We start from the raw sequence: 27409 nt of genomic DNA, 5'->3' as shown, positions 1-27409 counted from the left end.
CCTAAAACACTGGGGAGAGGGGCAGCTGGGTAGCTCAGTGGATGGAGAGCCAGGCCTAGAGATGGGAGGTCCTGGGTTCAAATCCAGCCTCAGACACTTCCCAGCTGTGTGACCCTGGGCAAGTCACTTGACCCCCATTGCCCACCCTTATCACTCTTCCACCTATGAGACAATACACAGAAGTTAAGGGTTTAAAAAAAACACTGGGGAGGTAGCTTCTGAGGAGGGATGAATTAAATTGATTCTGATAAGCCCCAACAGTTCATCCTGTTGTAGATAAATTAATAAAGTAGAGTGTAAATGTTTAAGATAATAGGTATTATTAGGAGGCTTATTGAGCAATGAACCTGGGAGTAGAAACCTAATGTAGCAGGGCTGGGCTTGTCCAACACAGACTTAATAACCGGTCAACTTAGATCAGAGTGGCTGTGCCATCTTTCTGCCATATGATCCAAGACCATTGGCTGGCTTAATTTAGATGTATTCAGACATTCCCATAACCCATACAAATAAGGTAACATTTGCTTATTTATATAGGACACATAATTATTTTGTTTTGTTCTACATTTTTTTATTTTAGTAATTTTTTGAAGTCTATGATGGGTGGGTCCTCCAAAGCCTGGGGTCTCCTTAAGCTCAGGGCCATGGGCAGTGGCCTCACTGGCCCAGGTCTAAGGACAGTCCTTTTGCCTCAGCCCCCTCAAGAACAGAAGTATGTTTCATCACCTTTTCTCCAGGACCAAGATTGATCAGAGGTATCTTTCCATGTTGTTTTTATGTAACTGTATTGTCATCATTATGAATGTTGCCATCTTGGTTCCATGATCATTTTGATATATATTGGATATGAAAGTTGGGCCCCCAGGTATGACAGTTTGACAAATCTGTGGTTTTATTGGCATAAACATTCCCTCAAAACATACAGATTGAAATCCTTCCTTGCTCCTTCATCCTGTGAATTTCTTATCCAAGCCTTTCAAGTGTGTTAAGGATCAACCAATAGGCTGGAGTGCCAGCTCTTTTTCTTTTAATAGCTTTGGGCCGTGAGTGTACTAATGGGGCTGTCTACTTCTTGTTTCTCATTCTTGCTACATGGTCAAGCCAGTTTGTTTTCTGGATATACATCCTCTGTAACATCTCTCGTTCACTTCTCCAAGCGTTTCCAGACTAATAACAAGTCTCATCCCATGAAACCTCACTCTGCTTATTTCCAATAACTTGGGTTATTCATAACTCCCTTTCTTCTACACTCATGTTGCTCTGTGATTTGTATCCACACAGCATCACCAGGAGAATGGTGATGCTTAATGGATGAGTTTTTTACGGCAGGAAGCAGTTTGGTGTCTTTGAAAATGTCATGTAAATTCTCAAATGCAATCTAGTCAGAACTTTTCCTACTCAATCTGGAACCAATTCCTGTCCACTTGTAGTAATTATCCCATCTATATGCATGTAGAGAGTAATTTTATAGGATGCACATCCAGCTGCTCCCTATAAATTAGGCAACTTTAATTTTTCATCCTCTTTGTTTTTTCAGTGTGGATAGTTAGATCAATTTACTTTGCCTTGTTATAAATTTCACCAAGGTGACTTTGTCATATTCTAGTGGACTCAGAACAATTGATTTAATTTCTATTATTAGGCAACTGATGACAGAGTGGATAGAGCATTTGACCTGAAGTCAGGATGACCTGAATTCAAATCCAGCCTTAGACACTTAATAGCTATGTGATTCTGGGCAAGATCCTTAAACTCCATTTGCCTTAATTGCAAAATGGAGATAATAATAGCACTCACTTTGCAGAGTTGTTGTGAGTATCAAATGAGATAATATTTATAAAGCACTTGGCACAGTGCTTAGCACATAGTAAGCACTGTGTCAATATTAGTTATTAATTTTTATCATTGACAAAATTATTTTGGAGGGGGCACAGCCACCTATTAAACTTTATCAAAGTATAATGAATAATCAAGATGTTCTCCTCCTGCTTTCTGAGAGAGATGGATGGATATCGCTGAAATATTTGGGGCATTATGGTTAAGAGAATATAATTGGATGTCCGCACAAAAGAGCCTGGATGAACAAGCGTCCCATTTTGCAAAAATGCCTAATGACCACAGTTATGTATATTACAGAATGATTTAGTTGGCATAGTTCATCTTCTCTGGGCAGTTATAAATTTATAACTTAAAGTCAGCCTAAGGCTTAGCTCTCAAATCATATTGTCAAAGTGAGGGAGCAGAGTCAACCTTGTAAACTGTAAAGTAAGCTAGGAATTCTGAGGCCCAGGGAAGAGAAAGAAGGACAAAGGCAGGAGTTGAAATCTCACATGTAGATAAAACTAATAGTCTAGTTTGTCTGGAACAAAGATCATATGAAGAGGAGTAATGTGACCTATTTGGAAAGGCAGGTAAGAGCAATGCTGGGGAGGGTTTTAAATGCCAAGCCAATGAGGTCATATTTTGTCCTAATGACAATAGAAAGGCACTGAAGTCTTTTGAGCCAGCAAGTTGCATGTCCAGGCTTGTATCTTGGGAATATTACCTTGGTAGCTGTGTATACTTAAAAAGAGAAGCAAATTTTGCAGAACAGAAAATCATCATTTAATTCACAATCCTTTTTTTTTCTATTCCAAAAAGAAGTTAGAACTTAAAAAAAATAGAATGGCAACTCTATGGACAGTGGACTGTAGATTGTGACCCTCAAAGAAGGAGAAAACTATTACATTCCTGTAATAGTCCAAGTGATTAGAACCCACATTTTAATATTTAAGCCTACTTCCCTGGATATTCACCATTACGAAGGTCTTTAATAGGATAGTGGCTCTGGGAGCAGATAGAAGATTCTGAATCTGAGAAGTGTTGTGGGTGTAGAATTGACAAGACTGATTGAAGATAGGGCACAAGGAATTCGTGAATCCTGGCTCCTGGTCCAAGGCTTTATTCATTAGATGATGGTAATGACGTCAGGCAAGGATTGACTAACATTGAGCACCTCACCCCTTTTTTGCCATATGGAGCTGTCACTAAGCAATATGCAAAAAGACATGGGAACCATGTTATGATGTCATTTCTGAAGGGCAGGACAAGCCAAGGCAAGGAAGAAGGATGGGAATGAGGACTATCCTTCCAGCCCATGGGTCTGTAATCTCCAGAGACCTACCCACTCAAAAAGTCCTGTGCAAAAACCTTCCCATTCTTTTTTCCTGTTTCCTCAAGGATATCCTCAACAGGCTGATAGATCATTCTCATAAAGATTTTATAAAGGCAGGCAAATAGACACAAGGGTGGAGGCATTTTTCTGGTGGGAATGCAGAACAAACTCGGGAGATTTTGCTGGTAGACAGGGATGTGTAATAAAGATGGAAATGCAGAAGAAAGCATATAAAGTGGAGGTTGACAAACTACCTGTTTCACTTAGTCCTTTTATGTCCCCCCACCCTAGTAAATTTTCATAGCAACCAAGGGATTATGGGGACTAACGGAGATTTCATGGTACCAACTCCATGTGGTTCCTCCAGTGTAGTCCCTGAAATGGTTTGAAGGGATGTAGACTGATAACCAGAGATTTTCATGAATTATAGACTCATTGCCATAGAGATGGATAGGACATTAGAAGATGATTGTGTCCAACTCTATGATTTTTATAGATGAGCCAAGGGTTAAGTTATTAATCTAAGATCATTCAGCACATAAAAGCATAAATTAGGATTTAAACTTAGGTCTTTTTGACTCCAAGTCTAGCATCCTAGTCATTAAATAAGGAAACTTTCTAACCCCAAGGGAGATAGATAGTTGATTGGGTAAGGCACTTTCAGAGGGAGGAATAAAAACTTGATTATCAGACTTATTACTAGCTTAAGGCTTCTGTTGGCTTTTGATGGATTCTTGTTTGACTATAGCTGTCATGGCTTTAGGCTATCGAAATAAAAAGAACTTCAGCTTTCCATTATAAGGGAAAGTATCCTAATATAGGATAGCCTTGAGTAATAGGTGATCCAAAGAGGCTGAATTATTGAAGACCAGAAAAAAGTGGGCAAAGAATGCCTCAATGAACAATACAATTAGAAACCAGTAGAGATAGTCCAAAATATAGTGCCCAGTGAGGAGCAGAGGTATTGTGGGAAGGAAGAAACATACTCAGCTAGGTAGTAAACAGCAGAGAACTGCATGATGACATCACTAGAAGATCCAAGCAGCTTTTCAAGTTAAGAAATATGACTTTCCCTAGCTAATTTATGCTTAGACTGTACATGGTCCTTGCAAGTCTTTCTCTTCTTGCATGTTCTTTGGAAATATATGTTCCAAATATTCTTGTATTCTAAATATTCTAACTATTCTTGTATGTGTTCCCTTTCACACACATTTATCAAGCATATTATCACCATGGATGCATTTTTCTGACTGGGAATTTGGTAACTTGTGGTTAGGATGCCTCTGTGCATTTGCTGTGCTATTATTCTATTCAGTGTCTTTTGCTTTGAACTAATATAGTCTTTCCGGTTAGCTGAATAAAAATAAATACATTAATAGGGGCTCATAAGCTATGGTTTTCAGTGAGTATTGACTTCTCACCCACAGAGTCCTTTGAATCTGAGATAGATTTTAGGAGTCCCCATTGAATGGGAAGTTATTAGGTGCTACATTTTGGACCTACAGGTTATGATAACCTACTTAATTTTCCCCATCCTTTTGATAACTCTCCTTGAGATAGCTTCTAAAATAAGCCCTTAATGCTTTAAAGATTTTCTCACATTCAGCATTAGTTTCCTGCTGTGTACTTGGTCTGTTCCAGCTACTTTCCTAACTTGCCCACTTAATATCTACTTCAACTTAATCATATTCAGATATGTGCAAACCTGATGCCTCCACTAGACTGATGACACAATTAAATTGTGATAGAGATTTGAATACATTTGTCCATTTGCTTCCATTTGTTACACGGCAGCCAGTTTCATCTAGCTCAGGACACTCTTAGGATGATGGAGTTCAGGATAGTCTCATGTGAAACTTTCTATAAACTTGTTTTCACTTCCATTCATACTGCTCATAATCCTCTGACATCTTCCTCCATTGTGCTTTATAAATAAATTAGCATTTTAGCTTTTATCACCCTTGAATACCAAACCTCTCTGCTTGGCAAGGAGATAAGGTATTTATTAGTGAATTAAGTTTCTGGGCTTTTTTGACCTATGTATTATAGTTGATTGAGTTTTGTGTGCAAAGGTAATAATCAAGGACAATATCTTTACCTTGTTCCATTTCCCATTTTTCAGCATCACTGGTTTATTTGAGTAGGTCAAATTGAAGCTCTTTGTAATCATTTGTCATTTCTTCTCATCTTAACTTTCCTTCCAGTTTCATGCTAGTTTTAACCTTGGCATTGACTCATTGATAATCCAGTTAATAGACATTATATATAATTATATATAATGTATGCGTATGTATATATATATATATTCCTATATGGTGACATAAAAATGGATTCTGAAGTGATTCCCATCAGTAAAAATGCATTTCCTATAAAAATAAGCAATTTCATTTTAGGGATGTTGTTTGATCTCAGCATATTCAACATATTCCAACTCCTTTTTAGGAAAGTGTTCATGATAAATAGGTGTTAGGTTTCTGAATAATATCTAAGCCTCTGTTTTATTTTGTTTTTGGTTCTTCTCCTACCAATCTGATTATTCATTGTTTTTTTCCCCCCTGGATCTTCATCCAAGTCACACCCATCAACTGTGGGTGCCACCACAGCTCTATCTTGGGCCTTTCCCCCTTCTCCTTTTATACTATTTTCCTTGGTGATCTCATCAGTTCTCATTGATTCAATTATTATCTATATTCTGATGATTGTCCAATCTAAATATCCAACCCTTACCTTTCTCCTAATCTCGAGATTTGCATAGACAGCTGCTTATTGGATATCCCTAACTAGATGTAGGCATCTTAAATTCAACGTATCTGAAAGTGAACTTGTTATCTATCACTCCCAAACTCTCCTCTCTTTCTATCTTTCTTCTTGGTGTCTAAGGTACCTCCATCCTTTTAGCCACGGAGGCTTCTAGCCTAGGTATTACCCTCATATCTTCACTCTCTCATCCCTCTGTATCTAATCAGTTGCCAAACCCTATCACTTTTATCTTCATAACATCTCTTATATTTCTTTTCTCCTCTGACACTACCACCATCCTGATGCAGGCTCTCCCCATCTCATGCCTAAACTGTTTCAATAGCCTTTTGGTTGGTCTCTACCTCAAGTCTCTCCCCACTCCAGACCATGCTATGCTTAACTGCCACATACCTGTTGCTAAAAGGTCTGACTTTGCCACCTCTGCTCCAGTATCCCCATCCAAAAACTCTAATAGTTCCCTATCACCTCTAAGTATCAAATACAAAATATTTTATTTGAAAGGCAAAGCCCTTTCTAACCTACCTCCTTCCTATATTTAGTCTTCTAATTCCTTCTATCCCTTCATATGTTTTGCAATTCACTGACACTGGCATCCTAGCTGTTTCTCTCTCATGATATTCTATCTCCTAATTCAATGCATTTTCACTGGCTGTCCCACCAAGCCTGGAATTGCTTACTTCCTTATCTCTGCCTCCTGGCTCTTTTGAAGTCCCAGTAGCAATCCCACCTTCCATGAGAAGCCCTTCTCCATCCTTCATAATGCTAGTGCTTTCCCTATCTTTATTATCTCCAATCTATCTTATCTAAGCCTTGTTTGTACATGACTGTTTTCATCTTGTTTCCCCCATTAGCCTGGGAGATCCTAGAGAGCAGGGACTGCTTTTGCCTTTCTTTGTGTGCTCATGATTTAGCACAGTTCCTGGCACTTCTTTCTTGAGGAATATTAATGAAATAAATATTCTTCCTTTTGGACAGTTCATGTTAATTTACTTGCTTCTGGTTCTATTTAACTTTTCAAACCAAAACAGTTTTGTGACCAGCTCTCTTTCACTTGCTGTCTCTTTTCACTAGAACATAAGTTACATGAATCTTAGACTATCTTGTTCTTGCATTTATTGTACTTAGCACAACACAATTCTTGGCACATAGAATGAGTGAATACAAATAAATAATAACCTTAAAATCAAATTATTATAAATAAAATTAACATTATTGAATTATTTAAATAAAACTATTGTTTAAAATAAATTAAAGTGAATATTTTTATTTATTCCTTTACCACTTCTCCCATTTATTGCCACATAGAATCTTCCTGGTGAAAGTTGAACTACAAAACTAAGGACCATCTAAAAGTTTTTTTTTTGCTTCATACGTGGCCATGGACAAAGAATGAATTGACCAGTAGCCAATCCAATGGCAATGAACCTCTCCATAATTGACTAGGTTGATCCTTAGGCAGCAAACAGATTGTAACCAAGACTTTATTTTATTCCTTTCAAACATGGTAGAACTAGATAGAGCTTATGCTGTGCTCCCGTAGCTTTAGAGATGTAACAGGGGAAAAATAAACCATTAAATAACAACGATGAAGTGAATCAAGTATGAATCTTCTTTTCAGCAGTGGTACAAAGTGAATAGTTCATCTCCATTTGCTTTCCTCCCCGTTTTTTGCCTTAAGAATAATTCTCTGGTTAGTATGTCAGCTCCAATTTAGTCCCTAAGGTCTACCATTCATTATCACATTAGCCAGTTTCTATAATTACATGTTGGGTCTGCTCTTTTTTCTTTCATTTTAATTAGTTGTCAGATGTTAAAATGATTGTTGACAACATTTTTGCTTCCTGCTATTCAAGCCTCCTCACTGCATGTGTATATATATATATATAACTCAGGTGTGAGAATGAAGTTTTGAGTGCCAGGATTCTCCCTGGAAAAGATCTCTAGGTCTCATGGATCATTTTTAATTTGGAAAGAGCTTGAGGGGAGGTCACATATGAAAAAAAATCAAAGCTATACAGTTTCCCTGTGGTAGTTTTCTCTGTTCTCATCACTAAGGGTACTTGAGGCTGCAGAAGCCAAGTTATACAAAACTAGAGGAGAGTGCACTTGGGTCTGAAAGGACTCCCAAACTGCAGAACACACTTGGAGGAAAGAATTGTCAAATTCTCAGCTGTGGAAACTAGCGATGTGGAAAGGAGAGCAGTAAAGGAGACAGAATTCTTTTTTCTTCTTTTCTTCATTTTTTTTCTCCTATGAATCTCAAAGATCAGGAAAAAATTTAAAGTCTTGATTTGTAACCATAGTAAAATTCTCCATCTCTTCAAGAGTCCTCTGGACTGGAAATAGACAGACTTATCAATATCCTCCTCCTACAATCTACTCTTTTGACTTATCAAAATTCTAACTCTCTTGGAAAAAATAAATGAGAAAAACAAAGACTGTGTAATAAACATGCATGGTTGCAAGCCTCAATCTGGCTAAGAGTGCATTTAATTCTATGCCCCTTTTGAGTTCTTTTGAATTTACCACTGTCAAAAAAAGTGGTCTTGAGGACTCCTGGGTCAGAAGTCAAAAGATGTGGGTTCTAGTCCTGACTCTTTTGCTAGCTAGCTGTGTGTCTAGAGTGTCCTTCTTAGCCTGTCTATATCAGTTTCTTCAGCTGCAAAATGAGGAGATTGGACTAAATAGTTTCTAAGATCTTTTTCCAACTCATATATTCTATGATTCTATGACTGAGCAAATGGTTGCCACAAAAGGAGATAGATCATATCACACATTAACAGGGCTTTAAAGGTTTAAAAAGTTATGGTTCATTTTATATAGATAAATTTAGTTGTTTTACTTTGTTCCAAGAGATTCAGACATCACTATCTATTGATAATAATGATAATGATGATGATGATAATGATAATAATAATAAGAAGAAGAAACAACTAGCCATCCCTTGTATAGTGTCTTAAATTTTGCAAATCACTTTACAAATATCTCATTTCATCCTCACTACCTGGGGGGGGGGAGTATTATTATTATCTCCATTTTATAGCTGGTAAACTGAAACAAAGATTAAGTGACTTGCCCAGGGTCCCATAGCTAATAAATGTCTGAGGCTGGATTTGAGCTTAGATGTTGCCAATTCTAGGTCCAGTACTCTATCCACTGCCTCATATAGCTGACTCAAAGCATTATTAAGGAGATTTAGTCATGTGAAGAAATCTTGGAATCAAAGTGGAGAGAAGAGAGGGAAGAATGTGGATGACGACCAAGAGGAGCAGAAATGACAGAACAACTAAACGACATTTCCTTAGTGCTTCAAACTTCATGAAACATTGACCACATATTATCTCATTCCATCCTTACCACAACCCTGTGAGGTGGAGTCAGAAACAAAAGTGTTATTTTTATTGGAGGGTGCTACAGGCCACTGATACAGAAAAAAGTGTTTCTTTGTCAAAGAATTTGGGAAGGATATCATAAACTTGGCATGGAGATATGACAATAATGATGAAGGGCTGGTTTTCCAGATGACTTCAGGAGTATTCTCTTCTACAAGCAGAGTAATTGCTCCTTTCCTTAATTCCTCAGCCTGCCTTAATGAAAATGTCATCCTTTGAATAGTAAAAGAACTAGGGGCAGCTAGGTGGCTCCGTGGATAGAGAGCTGAGCCTGGAGTAGGAAGGACCTGGGTTCAAATTTGGTATCAGACACCAGGCAAAGCACTTAGGGAAAGCACCTTTCTAATATCTATTATCTTTCAGAGAAATTGAGTCCAGGAAGGAAGGGAGGTTTTCAAGAATGAAATTCTGCAGCCCCAAAGAGAAAAAGCTGTAATGATGAAGGAATAGGGAAGTTGTCTAAGGAGGCTTATTCAGATGTAGAAAAAAACTAATGAGCCACTTTCATTTTTTAAAAGAAATATTAGACAATAGATGCAAGTGGAAATAACAGGTTGTATATTTGAAAACATTGACACAATCCTAAAAAAAGTAGCTTGACTTTGATTTCTGGCAAAAGTCTGGAGCCAGTTGCAAAAGGGATGGTTAGCGAGCATCTAGAAAAGGAAATGTTGAGAAGGAAAAAAAATCAGCATGGCCTCTTTAAAAAGAAGCCATGCCTGGGGCAGCTGGGTAGCTCAGTGGAGTGAGAGTCAGGCCTAGAGACAGGAGGTCCTGGGTTCAAATCCGGCCTCAGCCTCTTCCCAGCTGTGTGACCCTGGGCAAGTCACTTGACCCCCATTGCCCACCCTTACCAATCTTCCACCTATGAGACAAGACACCGAAGTACAAGGGTTTAAAAAAAAAAAAGAAGCCATGCCAGACTAACCTCATTTGCTTTTTTGTTAGGACTAGTAGACTGTTGCATCAGCAGAATGTTGGAGCTTTCACATAGATCTTAGCAAAGTATTTGATAAAATTTCTCATATTATTCTATAGAAAAGATGGAGGAATATTGACAAGATAATCCTCATTTTATTGTAGAAGAAATTGAGACTGACCACAGTAAAGTAGCTTGCTCAGGGTCACTTAGCTAGTAAATGTCAAAGGCCAGTTTTAAACTCAGATCTTCTTGACTCCAGGTCTAGCTCTCTATCCACTGTATCAGTAAGCATAGGCCAGTTGAGTCCCAGAGATGAGGTACAGAGATAAAAGAGAAGGAGATGAAAAGAAAATAATTTTGGTTCAATGTAAGGAAAAAGTTCCTAACAATTAAAAATATCTAAAAATGAAATAAATAAGAAAGTAGATAAAAGATTAAGCATTTATTGTGTGCTACTGTAGTAAGTACTGGAGATACCAATATAAGCTTCTCTCAAGGAACTTATATTTCTAATGGAGGAAGACAACATATATAATGGCGCTATCTAATCCTATCTGTACTATATCAAGAATCTGATCTACAAGCCCCCCAAATGAGCATAACCCAGATTTTGCCTAAAGGATTCTGGTGTGTGTGTGTGTGTGTGTGTGTGTGTATGTGTGAACCCTATAAAAGTACTGGAAAAGCATCTCTATGTATAACCTATGTAAAAATCCTATCTATAAAAGCTCCTATGTAAGGGTCTGGAAAAGGGAGAAATGGAAAAAGGAAGAGTTTTCATTCATGGCATAATTAGCACTCAAAAGTAGAGATGAGTGAGATGAAGCATGCCTGGAGGTCTTTCCAAAAAGGAAGAGTTGCCAGTGAGGAGAGGATGGATCCATAGGACTATGTTAAGAGGCAGTTTCTTTATAGGGGTTCCCCTCCAGAGTTCTCAAGGCAAAGTCTAGATGCTCAATCTAGGGGTTTGTAAATGGGATTCTAATTGTGGTGCCCATTGGACCCAGTGGCCTTTGAATTTCCTTCCAACTCTGAATAGGTTCTATAACCTATAGTGGACCTTAACCTACACCATTAACTCTCAGATTTTCAAGTTAACAAGTCAAAAAAAATTAAACCAGACACAATGCTCATCTCTGGGGACAAAAAGAAAGGCAAAGATGGGCCCTGCCCTCAAAGAGCTCACAATTTAAGGCAGAAGACAACCTGGAAACAGCAAAACAGAGAAAGGAAAAACTGGAGGTAGTCAGAGGGGAGGCTCTAATGTTTCAGATTCCATAGAACTCAGGATTCCAGAAAGCCAGCTAAGGCTCGTGGGCAAAGAAGCTCAGTGTGTCTGACAAGGGAGACTGCCTGCTAATTAAACCACTGGACAGGAAGGAAGGAAGGAAGCTTGAATGGTACACATAGTCTCTCTCCCCTGTCCTTAGTCTAAACTCTTCATTTCTTTGTCAGCCCATTTCCTCATATAAAAGGGATGGTGAGTGATATTTCTTCCCCACCTCCCCTTCTCTCTCTGAAGTACGGTGAGCCAGACTACATTTGTAAAGCATTAGAGAAAGACATGACCCAAGAGTAATTCTTTGCTTCTCAAAATGCCACATCTATGCCTATGGAGGACCTTTTGTCCCTTATGGAAGTCTGGGTCAACAGTGCTGCTCCATCCACTTGTTTCTTCTTAGAATTCTAGATGAGTAAATGAGGCCCCCCATTTCCTGCAGCTGCACCCATTAAGAGGAGAAGGAAATGGAACATGTGATTGGACTGGACACACACACGCACACACATGCTCTGCAGGAAGTTTTTCTCTGATATTTTTTCCTCCATGAGGTCTGATGGACAACATTCCCTCATGGCAGGATTAGCTGCTCTCTCACTTCCACTCTCTACCTCAGCTCACTATGAGACATAAAGTGTCATCCTATTAAAAAGGAATGGGGTGAATTGCATAGGATGAGCATTGATTCAGAGTCAGAGGATCTGGGTTCCAATTTTCTCATCTTAGAACCTCTGTGACTTTGAACAAGTCCCCCCGTCTCTCAAGGGACTCCGGGGGGTTGGCCTTCATGACATCTAAGCTTTCTTCTGTTCTAAATCTATGATCTCACATCCCACAAAATGCACAAATAGTTCCTGTAGTGATACCTCATTCCTCTGTATTCAGGGGAAACAGCTTAGATGAGAAGCAGTTTGACTTGACAACTTTGGACAAGTCTGCCTCACTCTCATCCAAATTACGCCTTGTGATGCCATCGATCCTCTTCATAAGATGAAGGGTGAATTGCAACAACAACATGCATATACATTACAAGAAAAAGGCAAAGGTATACAAGGTGGCCAGTGTGGGCATTCCCTCCAGTCCTACTAAGCACAAAGCATCTATAACTTAGTTGTAGATAGAGGGGTAGGTAGGTGGCACAGTAGATGGACTGCCAGGTCAGGAATCAGAGAGACTCATCTTCTTGAATTTAAATCCAGCCTCAGACACTTACTGTCTATGTGACCCTGAGTAAGTCTTTTTACCCCATTTGCCTCAGTTTCCTCATTTGTAAAATGAGCTGGGGAAAGCAGAAGCAAACCGCACCAGCATTTCTATCAAGCAAACGACCATGGGGTCGCAAAGAGCCAGACGTGACTGAAAATAAATGAACAATAACAACCTTGGATTAAGCCAGTGGTTCCCAAACTTTTTTGGCCTCACGCCCCCTTTCCAGAAAAAAGTATTACTTAGTGCCCCTGGAAATTAATTTTTTTTAAAATTTAATAGCAATTAACAGAAAAGATAAATGCACCTGTGGCCATCACTGCTCTCTGGATCACTGCAGCACCCACCAGGGGGCGGTGGCGCCCACTTTGGGAATCACTGGATTAAGCCATCCTCTGCTGGCAGAGTTCATTATATATATATATATATATATATATATAAAATATATATGTTATATATAATAGAGAAGGAAATGGCAAAACATTCCAGTAAGTTTGCCAAGGAAACACCAAATGGAGTCACAAAGAGTTGGCACTACTGAAACATCTGAATAACAAGAATAAAGTCTTAGGCAGTTGCCTGATGTTCAGTGTGGGTAGGTTACTTGCCTGGGGTCACACAGCTAGAAATTATTACAGGCAGGATTTTGATCTATTTCTTCCACCCTGCCTTTCCTAACATATGTAATACCTGGATAAAAAATAAATAAAAGAGAGGGTAGTAAAGTGGAATGCTAGAAGGCATGGTCTCAAATCCTTCCTGTGACAAATCCTTTGTTACTGAACAAAGATTCATAGACAAATTACTCAGGTTCTCACTGCCACAGAATTCTCTCTAAGAGTTAAGTTATAGATTAATTACTAGTATACATTGGTGAAGGAGGGAGGTTCCACATTGGGAGATTCCCCACCAATGAAATCAGAGGTCACAATTTACTCCCATCCCCTACATGACTCACATTGGTCTGAAAATGATCACCATCCTTATAGATTGCCCCCTTTCCCATCTAAGACTTCTGTATATATTGATAGAGCATCTTTTTTCTTTCTGTCTCTTCCTCTTCTATCCAGCTCAGGGCAGAGTGACCAGCTTTTGGCTGTCCAGTGGGCAAGTTAAAAAGGAATGGCAAGCAGAAGTGACAAGTGGCAACAAGGGGGAGATGCAATAAGGGATGCGGTCATTAGGCTTAAAAGAACAAAGTCATAGAGACACCAGGGTAGAATGGGAACAGGCTCTCCTTGCTAGGACTTCCCTCTGAGTCAACTCCCCTGTTCCATAAATGAAAAGTAGTTTCATGGTGAGAGATTTGCTTTGGTGAGCAGTAGGAAGTCCCTGCCAAGATTGGACATGAAGCCAAAAACCGCATGTCTGGATTAGCTTTCATCAGTCCCCAAGCTCCTGGCCCCTGATATTCATCTAGTCCCTGGTCCTAAGTTCCTGAATATTTCCTTAATGACCATCATTAACTGATAGCTGAGTCATATATGACTCAGTTGTGGACTATGTTGAATTGTCTACATTTTTTCTGATTATAGGAGCAGAGGCAATGTGGGGCTAAGCAAATTGATCCATGAATTTCCTAGAATTTCTGGGTTTGGAGTGAAGTTATGCTGTCTGTTTAAAAAAAATTATATATATATCGAGAGAGAGAGAGAGAGAGAGAATGACCAAATCAAGTGGGACAGTGCAACTCAATTTGGTTAACTCTTGGTGAAGTCTTGGTAAGCCTACAGAGGAAAAGCCGACTCCCATTGATTTTTTATTCAACTACAAAACTCAGCTAATTTTATCTACCTGGGTAATTGTCTACACAACATTAATAACTCTATTGGGACAATATTTTAAAAATTTTTGGCTGGATAGTAACTTGCCCCAAGTCTTTTCCTATTTGAATGTCAAAAGATATTATAATGAGATAAAATAACTACTGAATATGTATTAATTATATTATGCGACTATATAATATAATATTATCAATTATCATATAATTATATTAAATATAGGATTAATATTCTATTCAGTGCTGTATATAAATTATGCATTGCATATAAATTTACCTAGTATTTATATGATGATTTTAAGTTTGTAAAGTGATCTACAAACATAATCTCAATGGCGCCTCAGAATATTCCTATGACAGATTTTATAGATATTATCATACCCATTTTATAGATGAGAAAACTGATGTTTAGAAAAGTTAAATAATTTGTCCATGATTGAATATGCCGGTAGGTATAAGACGCAGGTTCTTTTTTACTTTATGTACAGTGCTCATGGCACAGTGTGAAGATCATTCATTGGCTTTGGTCTCAGGAAACTTGGGTTCCTATCCCATCATTGCCATTTGCTGGCTGTGTGATCTTGGAAGGGACCGCTTCTCTAGCCCTTATTTTTCTGACCTGTAAAATGAGGGGGTTGTCCTTTCCAGATTGAAGTCAATGATCCTGTGATTTGTATAGCACTCCTAAGGTTGAATATACATTATCAGATTCATTCCTCATGACAATCCTGTGGGGCATGTTATTATTACCCCTATTTTACAGATAATGAAATTGAGGCTTTTAGAGATTAAATGACCTGCCAAGGGGCACACACCTAAGAAGTGTCTGGAGGTGGTTCTCAAATCCAACTTTCCCTACTCTAAGTCCAGCCTTATTTTCCATGCTAAGGATGGTAAAATGATCACATGATAAGACTGAGCAGTGGCAATTACCACCAGGGGAATTGCCCTATTGGGACAATTCTTGGGGATTTGTACCTCTCTCTCTCATTGATCTCATCAGGTCCAATGGATTTCACTATCAGTTCTATGCAGATGATTCTTGGATCTTCACATGTAGACCTCATGTCTCTCTGAATGAGGTCAAGAACCACCTAAGTCAAGTCAAGCTAATACACCCTGATTAAGTGCTTACCATGTTCTAGACATTGTACTAAGAACTTAGAACACAAAGAAAGCAAAAATGGACTCAAATGCTCAAAGGACCCCACATGCTAATGAGATAATATGAGAACTACATAAATCTCAGATAGAGAACAGATAGATGATGATCTTAGAGGAAAAGGCATTAGCAACCAAGAAGATGGACCATAAAAGACCTCTGAGAGTGATTTGAACTTAAGTTGAGTATTTAAATATAATGAGGCACCTACACCTAATTGTCCCAAAGACATCTCAAACTCAATATGTGCACAGCAAGTCATTGTGGATCCCCTCTCTGGGTGACATCACCTGGAGTCAGTCATCTTCCTGAGTTCAAATCTAGCCTCAAGTCTTTACTAGATGTGTGACCCTGGCCAAGTCACTTAACCTGTTTGCCTCATTTTCATCACCTGTCAAAAGATCTGGAGAAGGAAATGGCAAACCACTCCAGCATCTTTGCCAAGAAAACCCCAAATGGAGTCACAAAGAGTCAGATGTGACTAAACTGGACCAGATAATATCTCTTCTCTACAAACCAACCTTGTTTCCTAATTTTCCTATTTAAGCCAAGGGCACCACCATCCTTATAGTTCCAAACATTAGCACACTTTGAATCAATTCCTTACTCTCACTCATTCCAGATATTCAGCTAGTGGTTGCTTCTGTCTCCTTCATCTTTTGTATCTTTTCTCTTCTCTGCCCCTATGTAGTTACTAGCTTATTTCAGACACTAATTACCTCTTTCCTGGATAATATTTCTATAGTGTCTAATTTATATCTCATCCTAAGGTCTCCCTCCTCTCCATACTCCACACAGCTACCAAATTAATGTTCTGAAAGTCCAAGTCTAATCAAGTCACTTCTCTGCTCAAGAAGTTTCAATGACTTCCTATGACCTCTGTAAGACAAATGACAGAGATATTTCTTCTCATTCATTCATTCATCAATCACTTAAGATCCTTTATAATTTGGCTCCCACTTATCTTTCCAAACTGATTTCTCAGTACTCTTCCTCATATGTTCTCCATTCCAGCCAAACTGCCTACTTGTTACTCCTTAAATAGAACAGTCCATCGAATGCTTCCATATCTTTGCTGTCCCTCCTCTGCCCTGCTTTTTGGAGTCCAGTAAAGCCCAAGTGACCCTATATAATAAACAGGGATTTTTCTGTTATTCCATAGTTCTTAAGGTTTTCAGAAAAAATGCAGCTATAACTTCTATATATTTTGTTTTTATTATCTATTTAGGCAGTCAGGTGATACAATAGTTAGAATGCTGCACCTAGAGTCAAGAAGATCTGAGTTCAAATATAGCAGTATGACCTTGAACAAGTCACTTGACCTCTATCTGCCTCATTTTCCTCATCTGTAAAGTGGAGATAATAATAGAATCTATCTGCCAGAGCTGTTGAGGATAAAGTACTTCATAAACCTTAAAGTTCTATGTAAAAGCAATCTATTGCTATTATTACTATTAGTATTAGTCTATATTAGCTCTTCCCAGGAGACTGTAGTAAATTCCATAAGGGCAGTTATCACTTCATTTTTCAGTCTCGTACATAATATGCCTCTAATAAATGCCTTCATCTAACTCTGTGAGGCCAGTTTACATTCAACCCTTGTACCTAAACCGTCTGCAGCCAGGCTACCTTTTGGGGTCCTTTCTCATCCAAAGCTGACACCCATCCCTGCCCCTGAGTGAAAATCTTTTCCTTCTTAGGATCATTTGATTAAGAATTCAGTGCTGGAAAGGGGGTCAACTTCTAACCTTTTAGAAGGCAAGAGGAGCCTTCTTGAATAAGGAATAGCCCCTTCATTTTCTAGATCAGGTTCAAAGAGGTTTCATGTGGCCCAAGGACACACAGGAAGATAGTAAATGGCAGAGCTGAGATTCAAACTAGGTGCTCTGACTCCAAAAATCAATGTTCCTCCCTTGCTGGCCCCCATTCCCCTCCCACATCCCAATCCAGGACCAAATCAGAATCCATCAGAGTAGTTCTAACCTCTTGTTATAGCAGAATCAAGAATCCCCTGCCAAGGTGTTGTCTTTGGGCATTTAGGGTTAACCGACTCCCTGGAATCTCCATGGTCTTGGATAGTCCCACAGATACTCACTCAGTCAATACGAGTTGGCTCAGTGTTATGCTGACATCAGTTAGTTTGCCCAGCCATCTTTTCTCCATTATGTCAGAGACTCAACATAAATCCTCAAAGATGTTAAATATTTTATTTTATTAGTTCTTTCCGCCAAGGAGGAAATGTGAAATGAATGTTTTAAAGGATGTGCAAAGAAAGAATGCACACTTCAGGAGGACAGCTGGGAGAAGATGGATTGGAATCATAGTTTTCTCCCACTTGTCACCTGTGTGACCTTGGATAAACCATTTCCCCATTTTGGACTTTAGTTCCCTCATTTGTAAAATAAAAGGGTTAGCATAGGTGTCCAATGTTCTGTCCATTTCTAAATATAAATGGGAATATTCTGCCTTTGGACTCTTGCAAGAAGATGAGATCTAAACAGATGCGGTTTTACTCTTACTCCTTTGATTTCTTGCTTCTAATCTCCCCTCTCCCCCCAAAAAAACAACTTTCTGCCTGGCTATATGAAAATTTGGCAAGAGACAGCACTCTCTGTCTTTGGCCAACTGCCCAAGAGAACTGCATTTTGTGTTACAAAACCACATTTAATGCTACATTTGATAAGCTCTCAGCAGGAAGTAAGCAGGTGACCCAGCCTATCATCTATTGTGCATTCTCCATCACTTTTTATAAATATCTGACATTTCATTTTTTCCAGTGCCCACACACCTGTTCTCTCATTTTCTGACATCAGCAAAATGACCTTTTTTTGTTGTTGTTTGTGAGTGGAGGGGAAATATCTACTGGTTCTTCTCTTTACTATCATGAAAACATAAGAGCCTGAAGATCTGAAAAGAATCCCTTCAAAAGAAGGTAGAGTGAAAATCGTACAGTCCCCTGTGGGGGTACTCAATCTGTTCTGGCTGCCTCAGTGTCCTGTGTCCCATTTCCTAAAAGAGCTATTGGAGAGGAAAGGCTAGACCAGCGATTCCCAAAGTGGGCGCCACCGCCCCCTGGTGGGTTCTGCAGCGATCCAGGGAGGCAGTGATGGCCACAGGTGCATTTTTCTTTCCTATTAATTGCTATTAAAATTTTAAAAATTAATTTCCAGGGGGACTAAGTAATATTTTTTCTGGATACCCAAAAAAGTTTGGGAACCACTGGGCTAGACCCTGGGACTTAGACCTTCCATATTGGGATCTGAGGAAACTCTCTCAACCAATGCTTTTGATATGTGATCACACAAAAATGAATTGTAAACTGTTGTTTTTACTACTTGCAATGTAGATTGTGGGAGAAGTTTTACATGGGTAGACTTCAACTCTTTAAAAGACTTTTCCTGAATTTGTGGGAATTTTTTTTTTGAAGTAGGGAGGTTTTTTTTTTAGTTTTAGTTTGTATTTATAAAACAAAACAAAACAACAAAAAAAATCCAGCAGAAATGTTGTGCTTTCTATTTATCTCTCATTCTAATCTTGGCAAATTGTTTTAAAATAAATAAAAATAAAAACATCTAGGTTTGCTTTATCAAAAAAAATAATCTAATTTTAGGGAGTTGTCTAGAGAAATGAGAGGCTAAACAAAGCCCATATGTATCAGAGGTGGAACTTGACCTCAAGTCTTCTTAACTCCATGGAAGGCTGTTTATTTATTGGCCACTTCTTCTCTCCTCTGACTTACAGGCAACTCAGAAGACAAATTGAAGAAGGAAGCTTATTCAGAACTGTCCAGCTTTGTCTTTTTTGCTTAGAACAAAGCCAGCAAATGGACAGAGGTGTTTTCTTCCAGGTGCCATTTGAAATGCTAGAGCACCCCATACCCCAGACTTCAGTTTCCCCCAAACACATCAGAATTGGGAGTTCAATCTCTAGTGAAAAGTCCATGAACATAGATGTCAGCCGTGGACTGTTCAATAGGGGCAGAATTCCCACGTGACACTTCACTGGGGAATGAATTTCTGAGATCCACAGGAAAGAGGCTGGTTTTCTTACCATGATGGGGCTGATCCTTCCAAAGACCTCTTGAACAAAATCTTTTTTTTCCATTGAGAGAATCCATTGTATTTGTTTCCATGGAAACTGACCATTTAGGAGACTCACATAGTGATTTCCATTTTGTATGTTTTACATTGTTGGTAAATATTTCAAGTGTTTTCCATAGTGAATACACATGTGAGAAGAGCTCAGTCTGCATGGACTTCTTTTGGACCAATAGGGGAACCCACACTACAGAGAGCTGTCCTATAGGGCAGCCTAAGACTCGCTCAGAGGAAGGGGAGCCATTCAGTCCTATGTTAACTCTCTGAGAAGGACTGGAAGTCACACAAATATTGGGCTACCTCTGACTTGTCCAGCAGCACAAGCGAAATAAATCATCCAGTTAGAAGCTACTTGAGAAGGTTCTAGAGACTTTGGGAGCCTTCATTTGATGTCTGGGAAGAAAAAAAACCAAGGCAGCAGAACTTCATTCCCCTAAGCTAGAGATCTGGTTCTTCTACTTATATTCAATCCTAATAATATTCCTAATGGCAGCTAGGTGGTACAGTGGATAAGAGAGTCAGGAACACATGAGTTCATGTGTTCAAATCTTGCCTCAGACCCTTGCTGATTGTGTGGTCCTGGGCAAGTCATTTAAACCTGTTTGCCTTGGTTTCTTCATCTGTAAAATAAACTGGAAAAGGAAATGGCAAACCACTCCAGTATTTTATGCCTCCCCTCTCCACGCCCAAACCCAAAAGAGGTCACAAAGAGTTAGATACAACCAGAAAAACAACTAAACAACATTTTACATTGGATGATCTTGTTTTATGAAACCCCCACATTTGCCTTCAGTGAAGTCATAGACAGACCCTTGTCTTAGACTGAACAATAAACCTTAAAGTACCAATGACCTCAGCTTAGATAGAATTAATAGACAAAATCAAATCTTCTGTGCCCTTTTGTCTTAGAAGTTTGTCCCACTGTATATAGACCTTTCCCAGGTAATCCAATTCCACTTTTCTTATCTCCATTGTAAGCCAACCAATTGTCCTTCCTATCTTTTATTCCCCAAAAGGTATATGAGATCCCCAAGTTCTTCAGTTCATTAGAAAAGATTCCCTTTTGAGGTGCGTTTTCCCAGAAATGGTGTTCCCAGAGTCCCAGAGCTTGCCTCTGTGTGGCTTCTTACACATGATTCTGTGTAGTGGCCAATAGAGCATCATCTTCCTTGTCCTGATTAAAGACTTGTTCTTTCTAACTACTTTGGTCAGGCTGTGTTTTTCAAGGCTGACACATTCAATCCTGCCTATTTTTAAAATTTTCCTCCCCATCCCCAGTGTATTTACTTACCAAGGCCCAAGCAGGAAACTCTGAGTCCTGATTTCCCAAGATTCCTAGAATAAAAAGAGAAAATTACATGAATAATACCAAGGTGGGAATCGTATACAATTTGTTCTGTCTAGAAAACAGGAACTCATAAATATTATTGTCAAGCTTTAATTAAGAATATTCTTCTTCTGAACTGCTTCAGAGATAGGAGCTAGAGGGGGAAAGTGTGTGGGCTTTCAGGACATCTCTCTCCTCCACAAACTCTCTTGAAGACATGAAAACTCCTTTTCCAAAGGGGAAAAAAATCTCTCTCTGTGATAGATCAGAACATTATTTCCAACTCATGGTGAACCCACACAGAAATTCTCCCTCATGTCAAAGCTCAGTTAGCTTTTATTTTTATAGCAAACCTGCATTTCAAAAAAAAAACTCATAGAGGAAGGCAGCTAATTCCCTTTTTAAGAATTAATTAATCAAAAAACATCTATTAAATGGCTACTATGTGCCAGGCACTGTGCCAGGTCTTAGTAACACAAAGACAAAAAATGAACTACTCTGCCTTCAAGGAGGTTACATTCTTCTCGGAGAGGGGGGAGCAGACAAGTAAACAAAAGAATGAACACTAACAAATGTAACACAATTTAATTCTATCAGTAGTCTTTCAATGTTGTTTGCTTAGTGAAACAATCCAGAATATGGAAAGGTAAGGCCTCCCAGATGCCTGTCTTCAGGAAGCTTTTGCTTTAATGTATGAGATAAATATGTACAACTTATATAATTATATATAATTAAAAGAATTATATATAAGTATAATTATTTTGCCTACTCTGCTCCAGGCAATGTGCTAAGTTCTGAGATACATAGACAAAAACAAGATATAATCTACCCTTGATGAGTTTGTTTTATTGAGAATAGAAGAGATTTCTCTTCAAATTTCTATTCTCATCCCCTTCTCCATCTCTGTGCCTTAGTTTCCTCAACTGAAAAATGAGAGAATTGGATTCTATAGCCTCTACAGTCCCAGTCACTTAGCCTCAGTTTTCTCATCTACAAAAATGAGGGAATTACTATTCAAGTCTCACCTATCTCACAGCTGTTGTGAAGCCAAAATGAGAAAATATGTCTAAAAGTGCCAAGTTTTTCAAATCCAATCACTCATTCACTGACCTTAGCTTTTCCATGTTAGCTGAACAGCTGTGAATAAACTACTCTGTAAATGTCTTTACCATGTCCTCTTATTATAAAAAAACGAGTGTTCAGTCCCTTTAAAAACAGTTTGAGTAAGAAATAGCTCTGTCAGCAGCCGCTTAGACTCCTGGGAGTCCCCCAGCAGGAAGAATTTCTATTGTATGCTAAAAACCTATTGACCCAGAGAGACTGGGTAGAAACCACTGGAGGGAGATGCATAGCAAAAGATGAAAAGAAGGGAGGCAGGTAATGGGTGGTGAGGTACCTGGCAGTATCACTGCACCCTACTTGGAGTCAGGAAACTTAGCTTAAAATTCCCTCTTTGTCCTTCCTCAGGCATCATCTCTTCAAATGAGAGATCAGGAATAAATGGTCCCAGGATCCCCTCACATTCTAAATCTGATGTAGCGTTGAACCCCCTCCATCTATAGAGGACAAACCTGAAGCCAGGAGAAGTGAAATGAATGTAAAAAAAGTATTGGTGGTGAGATCTGAACTCAGTAATAGTAGTAGTAGTAGTAGTAGTAGTAGTAGTAGTAGTAGTAGTAGTAGTAGTAGTAGTAGTAGTATCTGTCAGTGTCATAGATAGTGGAGGGGTCGGTGGGATAGAGAGTGGGGAGGTGAGGAGGAAGAGCTTCCTACAAGGATTTCCCTCTCTGAGTTCAAGTGGATTAGGTTCAACCATAGGGGAACCCAAAGAGAGGGGAATCCAGACATCTCATTTTAGTGTGCTTCGCTTTATTGTGCTTCACAGACACTGTGTTTTTCACAATTGAAGGTTTCTGGACACCCTGTGTAGAGCCAGTTGAGAGGCACCATTTTTCCCACAGCATGGGCTCAAGTCATGTCTCTGTGTCATATTTTGGTAATTCTCTAAATATTTCAGACTTTTTCATTGTATTATATCTGTGCTGGTGATTTCTGATCGGCAATCTTTGATGTCACTCTTGTCTTTGTTTTGGGGTGCCAGGAACCACGTCCATATAAGATGACAAACTTAATGGATAAATGTTGTGTGTGTTCTGACTGCTTCTCCAACAGGGAGTTCTTTTCTCTCTGTCCCTTTCCAATTCCCTGGGGTACAATATTGAAATTAAACTAATTAATAACATACAATGGCTCCGCCATGTTCCATCGAAAAGAAGAGTCCATTGATAGTAGCAAGTGTCTTTGGTGTCTTATTTTAGGAATTTTCCTAGCCCCACAGCAGCCTTTAGCACCCACTTCCCCTAGCACTCAGCAGCCACTAACATATAGGCGAGACCCTCCACCAGCAAAAAGACTACAATTCTCTGACGGTTCAGATGATGATTAGCATTTTTTACCAATGAAATATTTTTAATTAAGGCATGTACTATTGTGTTAGTCATAATACTACTGTTCACTTAACATACTACAGTATAGTCTAAATGTAACTTTTACATGCACTGGGAAATCCCCAAATCCAGGTGATTTGATTTATTGAAATATTCACTTTATTGTTGGTCCAGAACCCAACCTTCAATATCTCCCAGTATGCCTGTGGGCTTTTTCTTGCATTCTTTGGCTTGTTGATCCCACCGGAGAGCTTCAGGGAAGATCTCTCAAATAAAAGCTTTTGTAAGGCTTATATCTAGGGACTTTCCTAAAAGTGATTAACAGGGTCTCTTTTAGAAAAGGTACTCAATGTACAAAGTAGGTATAAGACAGCTATTCATTTCCTCTGTCCCAAATGAAATGCTTAAAACATAAAAGATTCATTAAAATACATATTAACGTATACTTGTCTAGAGACTAGAGTTCTTGTCTATATCACAAAGTCCCCAGTTCTTTTGAATTCCCTTTCCATTTGAAGGCAGAGAAAAATTGCCCAATTTAGCCTTTTCCTTGGGCATCCTGTACCTGCAGGCGGTGAGTCCCAGATTCATTTATAGCATCCATTCTTGCCATTCACTTGCACACTAGAAGCAATCTCCACCTACCCCACCTCTCAGTTGAAGTCAGATTGTACCAGTGTGCCTCTTAGAATGACAGACATTTTAATGGGGTGCCAATAAGATTTGCCTTATGGGTGAATTTCTAGAAATCCTCCTTTTTATGGCCAAGGTTCAGAATGAACTACATCCTCTAGTTTTAGAATGTGGCAAAGAAAGCTGAGTTTTTCAGAAGGGAAGGGCTGCCTGACTTTTGCCTTTTCCAGGTCTCTGGCTGTGATTACACAGGACCTTGGCTAGGTTGCTGGATGTATACGTACACACATACATATATGTGTATATACATATATAATACATATTCAAATATATGTATAATCTATCTGTATGTTGTATATAAATATCATTTTAAAGGTGCTTCTGGATATAAAATAACCAGTAACGTAGTTAGAATCAGTTAGCCTCAGGATCTAATAAAGCTCTGATGTTTACAGATATCCCTACAGAAATCACAGATGCTCAAAAGAGAAAGCTCAGTCTGGTCTATTAGGATTTAAATTGGCTGCTTCTGGCTGTGTAGATTACCCACATGGCTCAGAAATGTCAACCATGGAGAGCAGCTTTCAGAGTGTAGAGCTGATTCCCTACAAAAATGAATCCAAAACTAGACCTCCTTCTTCCAAAAAACCTCGTGGTGGCAAGAGAGCTAGCCCACAGTGGAAAGAGAAGCACTGCAAAAGCAGGTCTTAAAATAAATTCCAAGAAACTTAGGAGGGTTCATATGAACTGATACAGAGAGCAATAAGCCAAACTGGATGAACAATATAGAGAGTAGAATACTATCATGTAATACATTATATATTATAATATGTAAATATTGTAAAGGAAATAATTTTGGTGCCACATTCATCATTGTCAAAACCCAAGTGTCTAACAGCCATCAAACCTAGCTAACTGGCAATGATTAATAAGTTTAAAGGAAAATGAAATGGGCTTCTCTTTTGGGAAATGCAAACACCCAAAATTCGACTCAAAATGTTCTGGCAAGATGAAATCTCCAGAGAAGAGTACGATATTGTGGAAAGAGATCCTGCCTTTGGCTTATCACGTGTGACCTTGGAGAAGACTCAACGTTCCTTCAGCGGGAAAATGAGAGGTTGGGGAAGGGGGAAAAAAGTCAGGCTAAATGGGGTTGGAGGCCATTTCTAGAGCTCTGATCCTATGATCACTTGGAATTTAGTTATTTGCATATATCTACAATAAAGCAATAGAAAGCATCCCTGAAAAAATGTCAGCACTCTGCTAGAGCTAGGACTCCAGTAAACTGTTGAAACCCGGACCACAATTCAGTGGAGGATGCTGGCCTCAGTTCAGATTCTGAGTCCATCCCTTAATGTGTCTGTGTGATCTTTTTGGTTTTCAGGTTCAAACAACAGTCAAATAAGGGAACTAGACTAAAAGACTTCAAAAGTATGTTGGCCAAGATGGCCAAGATATTGCTTTGGTTTGCTCAGTTGTGCCAGGTGACAGAGTTATTGGGAAGTGATAGTGATACTAAAAAGTAATGCATTTAGTAATTTAAAATAAATCTAAAACTTTTAAAGAGCAAATTTAAAACATGTTTAATATACTCTTAAAAAACTCTTACCTTCTGTCTTAGAATCAATACTAGGTATTAGTTCCAAAGCAGAAGAGCAGTAAGGGTTAAGTAATTGGAGTTAAGTGACTTGTTCAGGAACACATAGCCAAGAAGTATGTGAGGCTAGATTTGAACTTGGAAAGATGAGTCTCCCTTCCTCCAGCTTTGGTGCTCTATGCACTGTGCCGTCTAGCTTGCCATAATTTCAAGCTAATCAGCACAGTACAGTTTGACTTGGTTTTTAATCTTTATAGGTGAAATACTTGGCTGCCTTATTCTACTATTGTGATATCTTTCTGGTCTATCAAAAATCAGTAACATGTAAGCATCCTGAGGGCAGGGACTACTCTTTTCTTCATGTTGGTATGCTGAATGCTTCACAATGTATTAGGAACTTGTTCTATTCAAGGTGAATGAATAGATTCCAACTGATCATAGGATCAGAGCTCTAGAAATGGCTTCAGATCCCATCCAATCCAACTCTCCTCCTTCCCTCCCTCCCTCCCTTCCTCCCAACATCTCATTTTCCAAGTCAAGGAACATTTGGACTTCTCCAAAGTCTCACATGTGGTAAGCCAGAGGGAGGGTCAACTACATTTTTTCTGACTCCAAATACAGCTCTCTTTTCATAATACCATACTCTTCTGCCTTGATTCCATCTTGCCAGAACATTCTGAGTCGAATTCTGGGTGTTTGCATTTTGCAAAAGAGAAGCCCATTTCATTTTCCTTTAAACTCATTAATCATTTGCCAGCTAGCTAGGTTTGATGGCTCTGTTAGACATGTGGGTTTTGACAACCATGAAGGTGACGACAAATGGTGATAAAGTTTTCTTACCAGGGTGCCATTCATCACTGTTAGTATAGTGTGTAATGAGTCATTTGGAAACCACCAGGCACATAAATGATTTACAGAATCACATAAATAATATAAATCTACAAATAGCTCATTTTCATTTCTTCATTAAAATGTATGCATTTTTAAGGAACAGAGTCAGAAAAAAATAGAACAGGTTCTAAGTTCATCTATTGCTTTCCGGATGGAGAATCAAAATGGTCAGCTCAACATTATAATTCTATTTTTATTCACTCTTTCGGTGTACAGTTAATGCATAAGCATAAAGTAGTTGATTAATTATTCCTTTTTTCAACATGCATTTATTAAATACCTACTGTATATAGGGCACTTTACTAGGTACTAGAGATACAAGGATGAAAAATAACATGGTCCTTGTCTAGAAGGAACTTACAATGAAGTAGAGGGGACAAAACACACATACAACCAACCATGACACAAGTTAGAATATAAGCAAGGCTTAGAAGTCAAATCTAGTGGCATGAGCAACTTGAGGAGGGAGGACTGACTCATTTATATCTGGGTTAGAAGGGAAGAAGTGGTGTCTGTGTTGTGCCTTGAAGATAAGGAGGAATTTCAATGGGCTAAAATGGAAGTGAATCTATTCCAGCACAAGAGCATAGCATGTACACTTGGACGAGACTGTGACTCTTGGGTTCCCTAAGATCCTTTCTGGGCATCCACAAGATTAGAATCATTTTATATTAATAGTTAGATGTTTAAGTTGCAATTGTAGATAGATATAACCATGAGGGTACTGGTAAATATTTAACAAACAGCTCTCCAGGAAAAAAA

General features: G+C 38.8%; 1 protein-coding gene across 1 annotated transcript in view; it reads right to left on the bottom strand.

Moving 5' to 3' along the window:
* Nucleotides 1-27409, bottom strand: part of KCNAB1 (potassium voltage-gated channel subfamily A regulatory beta subunit 1) — a 434965-nt gene that overhangs the window by 138506 nt on the left and 269050 nt on the right. The window contains exons 2-3 of the mRNA XM_044669530.1: nt 21044-21087; nt 12752-12760 (exon numbers count right to left, since the gene is read on the bottom strand). Of these exons, the coding sequence (XP_044525465.1) occupies nt 12752-12760; nt 21044-21087 (53 nt within the window). The remainder of the gene's footprint in view (nt 1-12751; nt 12761-21043; nt 21088-27409) is intronic.

This window comes from Gracilinanus agilis, chromosome 3 (assembly GCF_016433145.1).
Source record: "Gracilinanus agilis isolate LMUSP501 chromosome 3, AgileGrace, whole genome shotgun sequence".
Classification (NCBI taxonomy): Eukaryota; Metazoa; Chordata; class Mammalia; order Didelphimorphia; family Didelphidae; genus Gracilinanus; species Gracilinanus agilis.
Note: the sequence above shows the minus strand (reverse complement) of the source record. Positions and strands in the feature narration are given on the sequence as shown.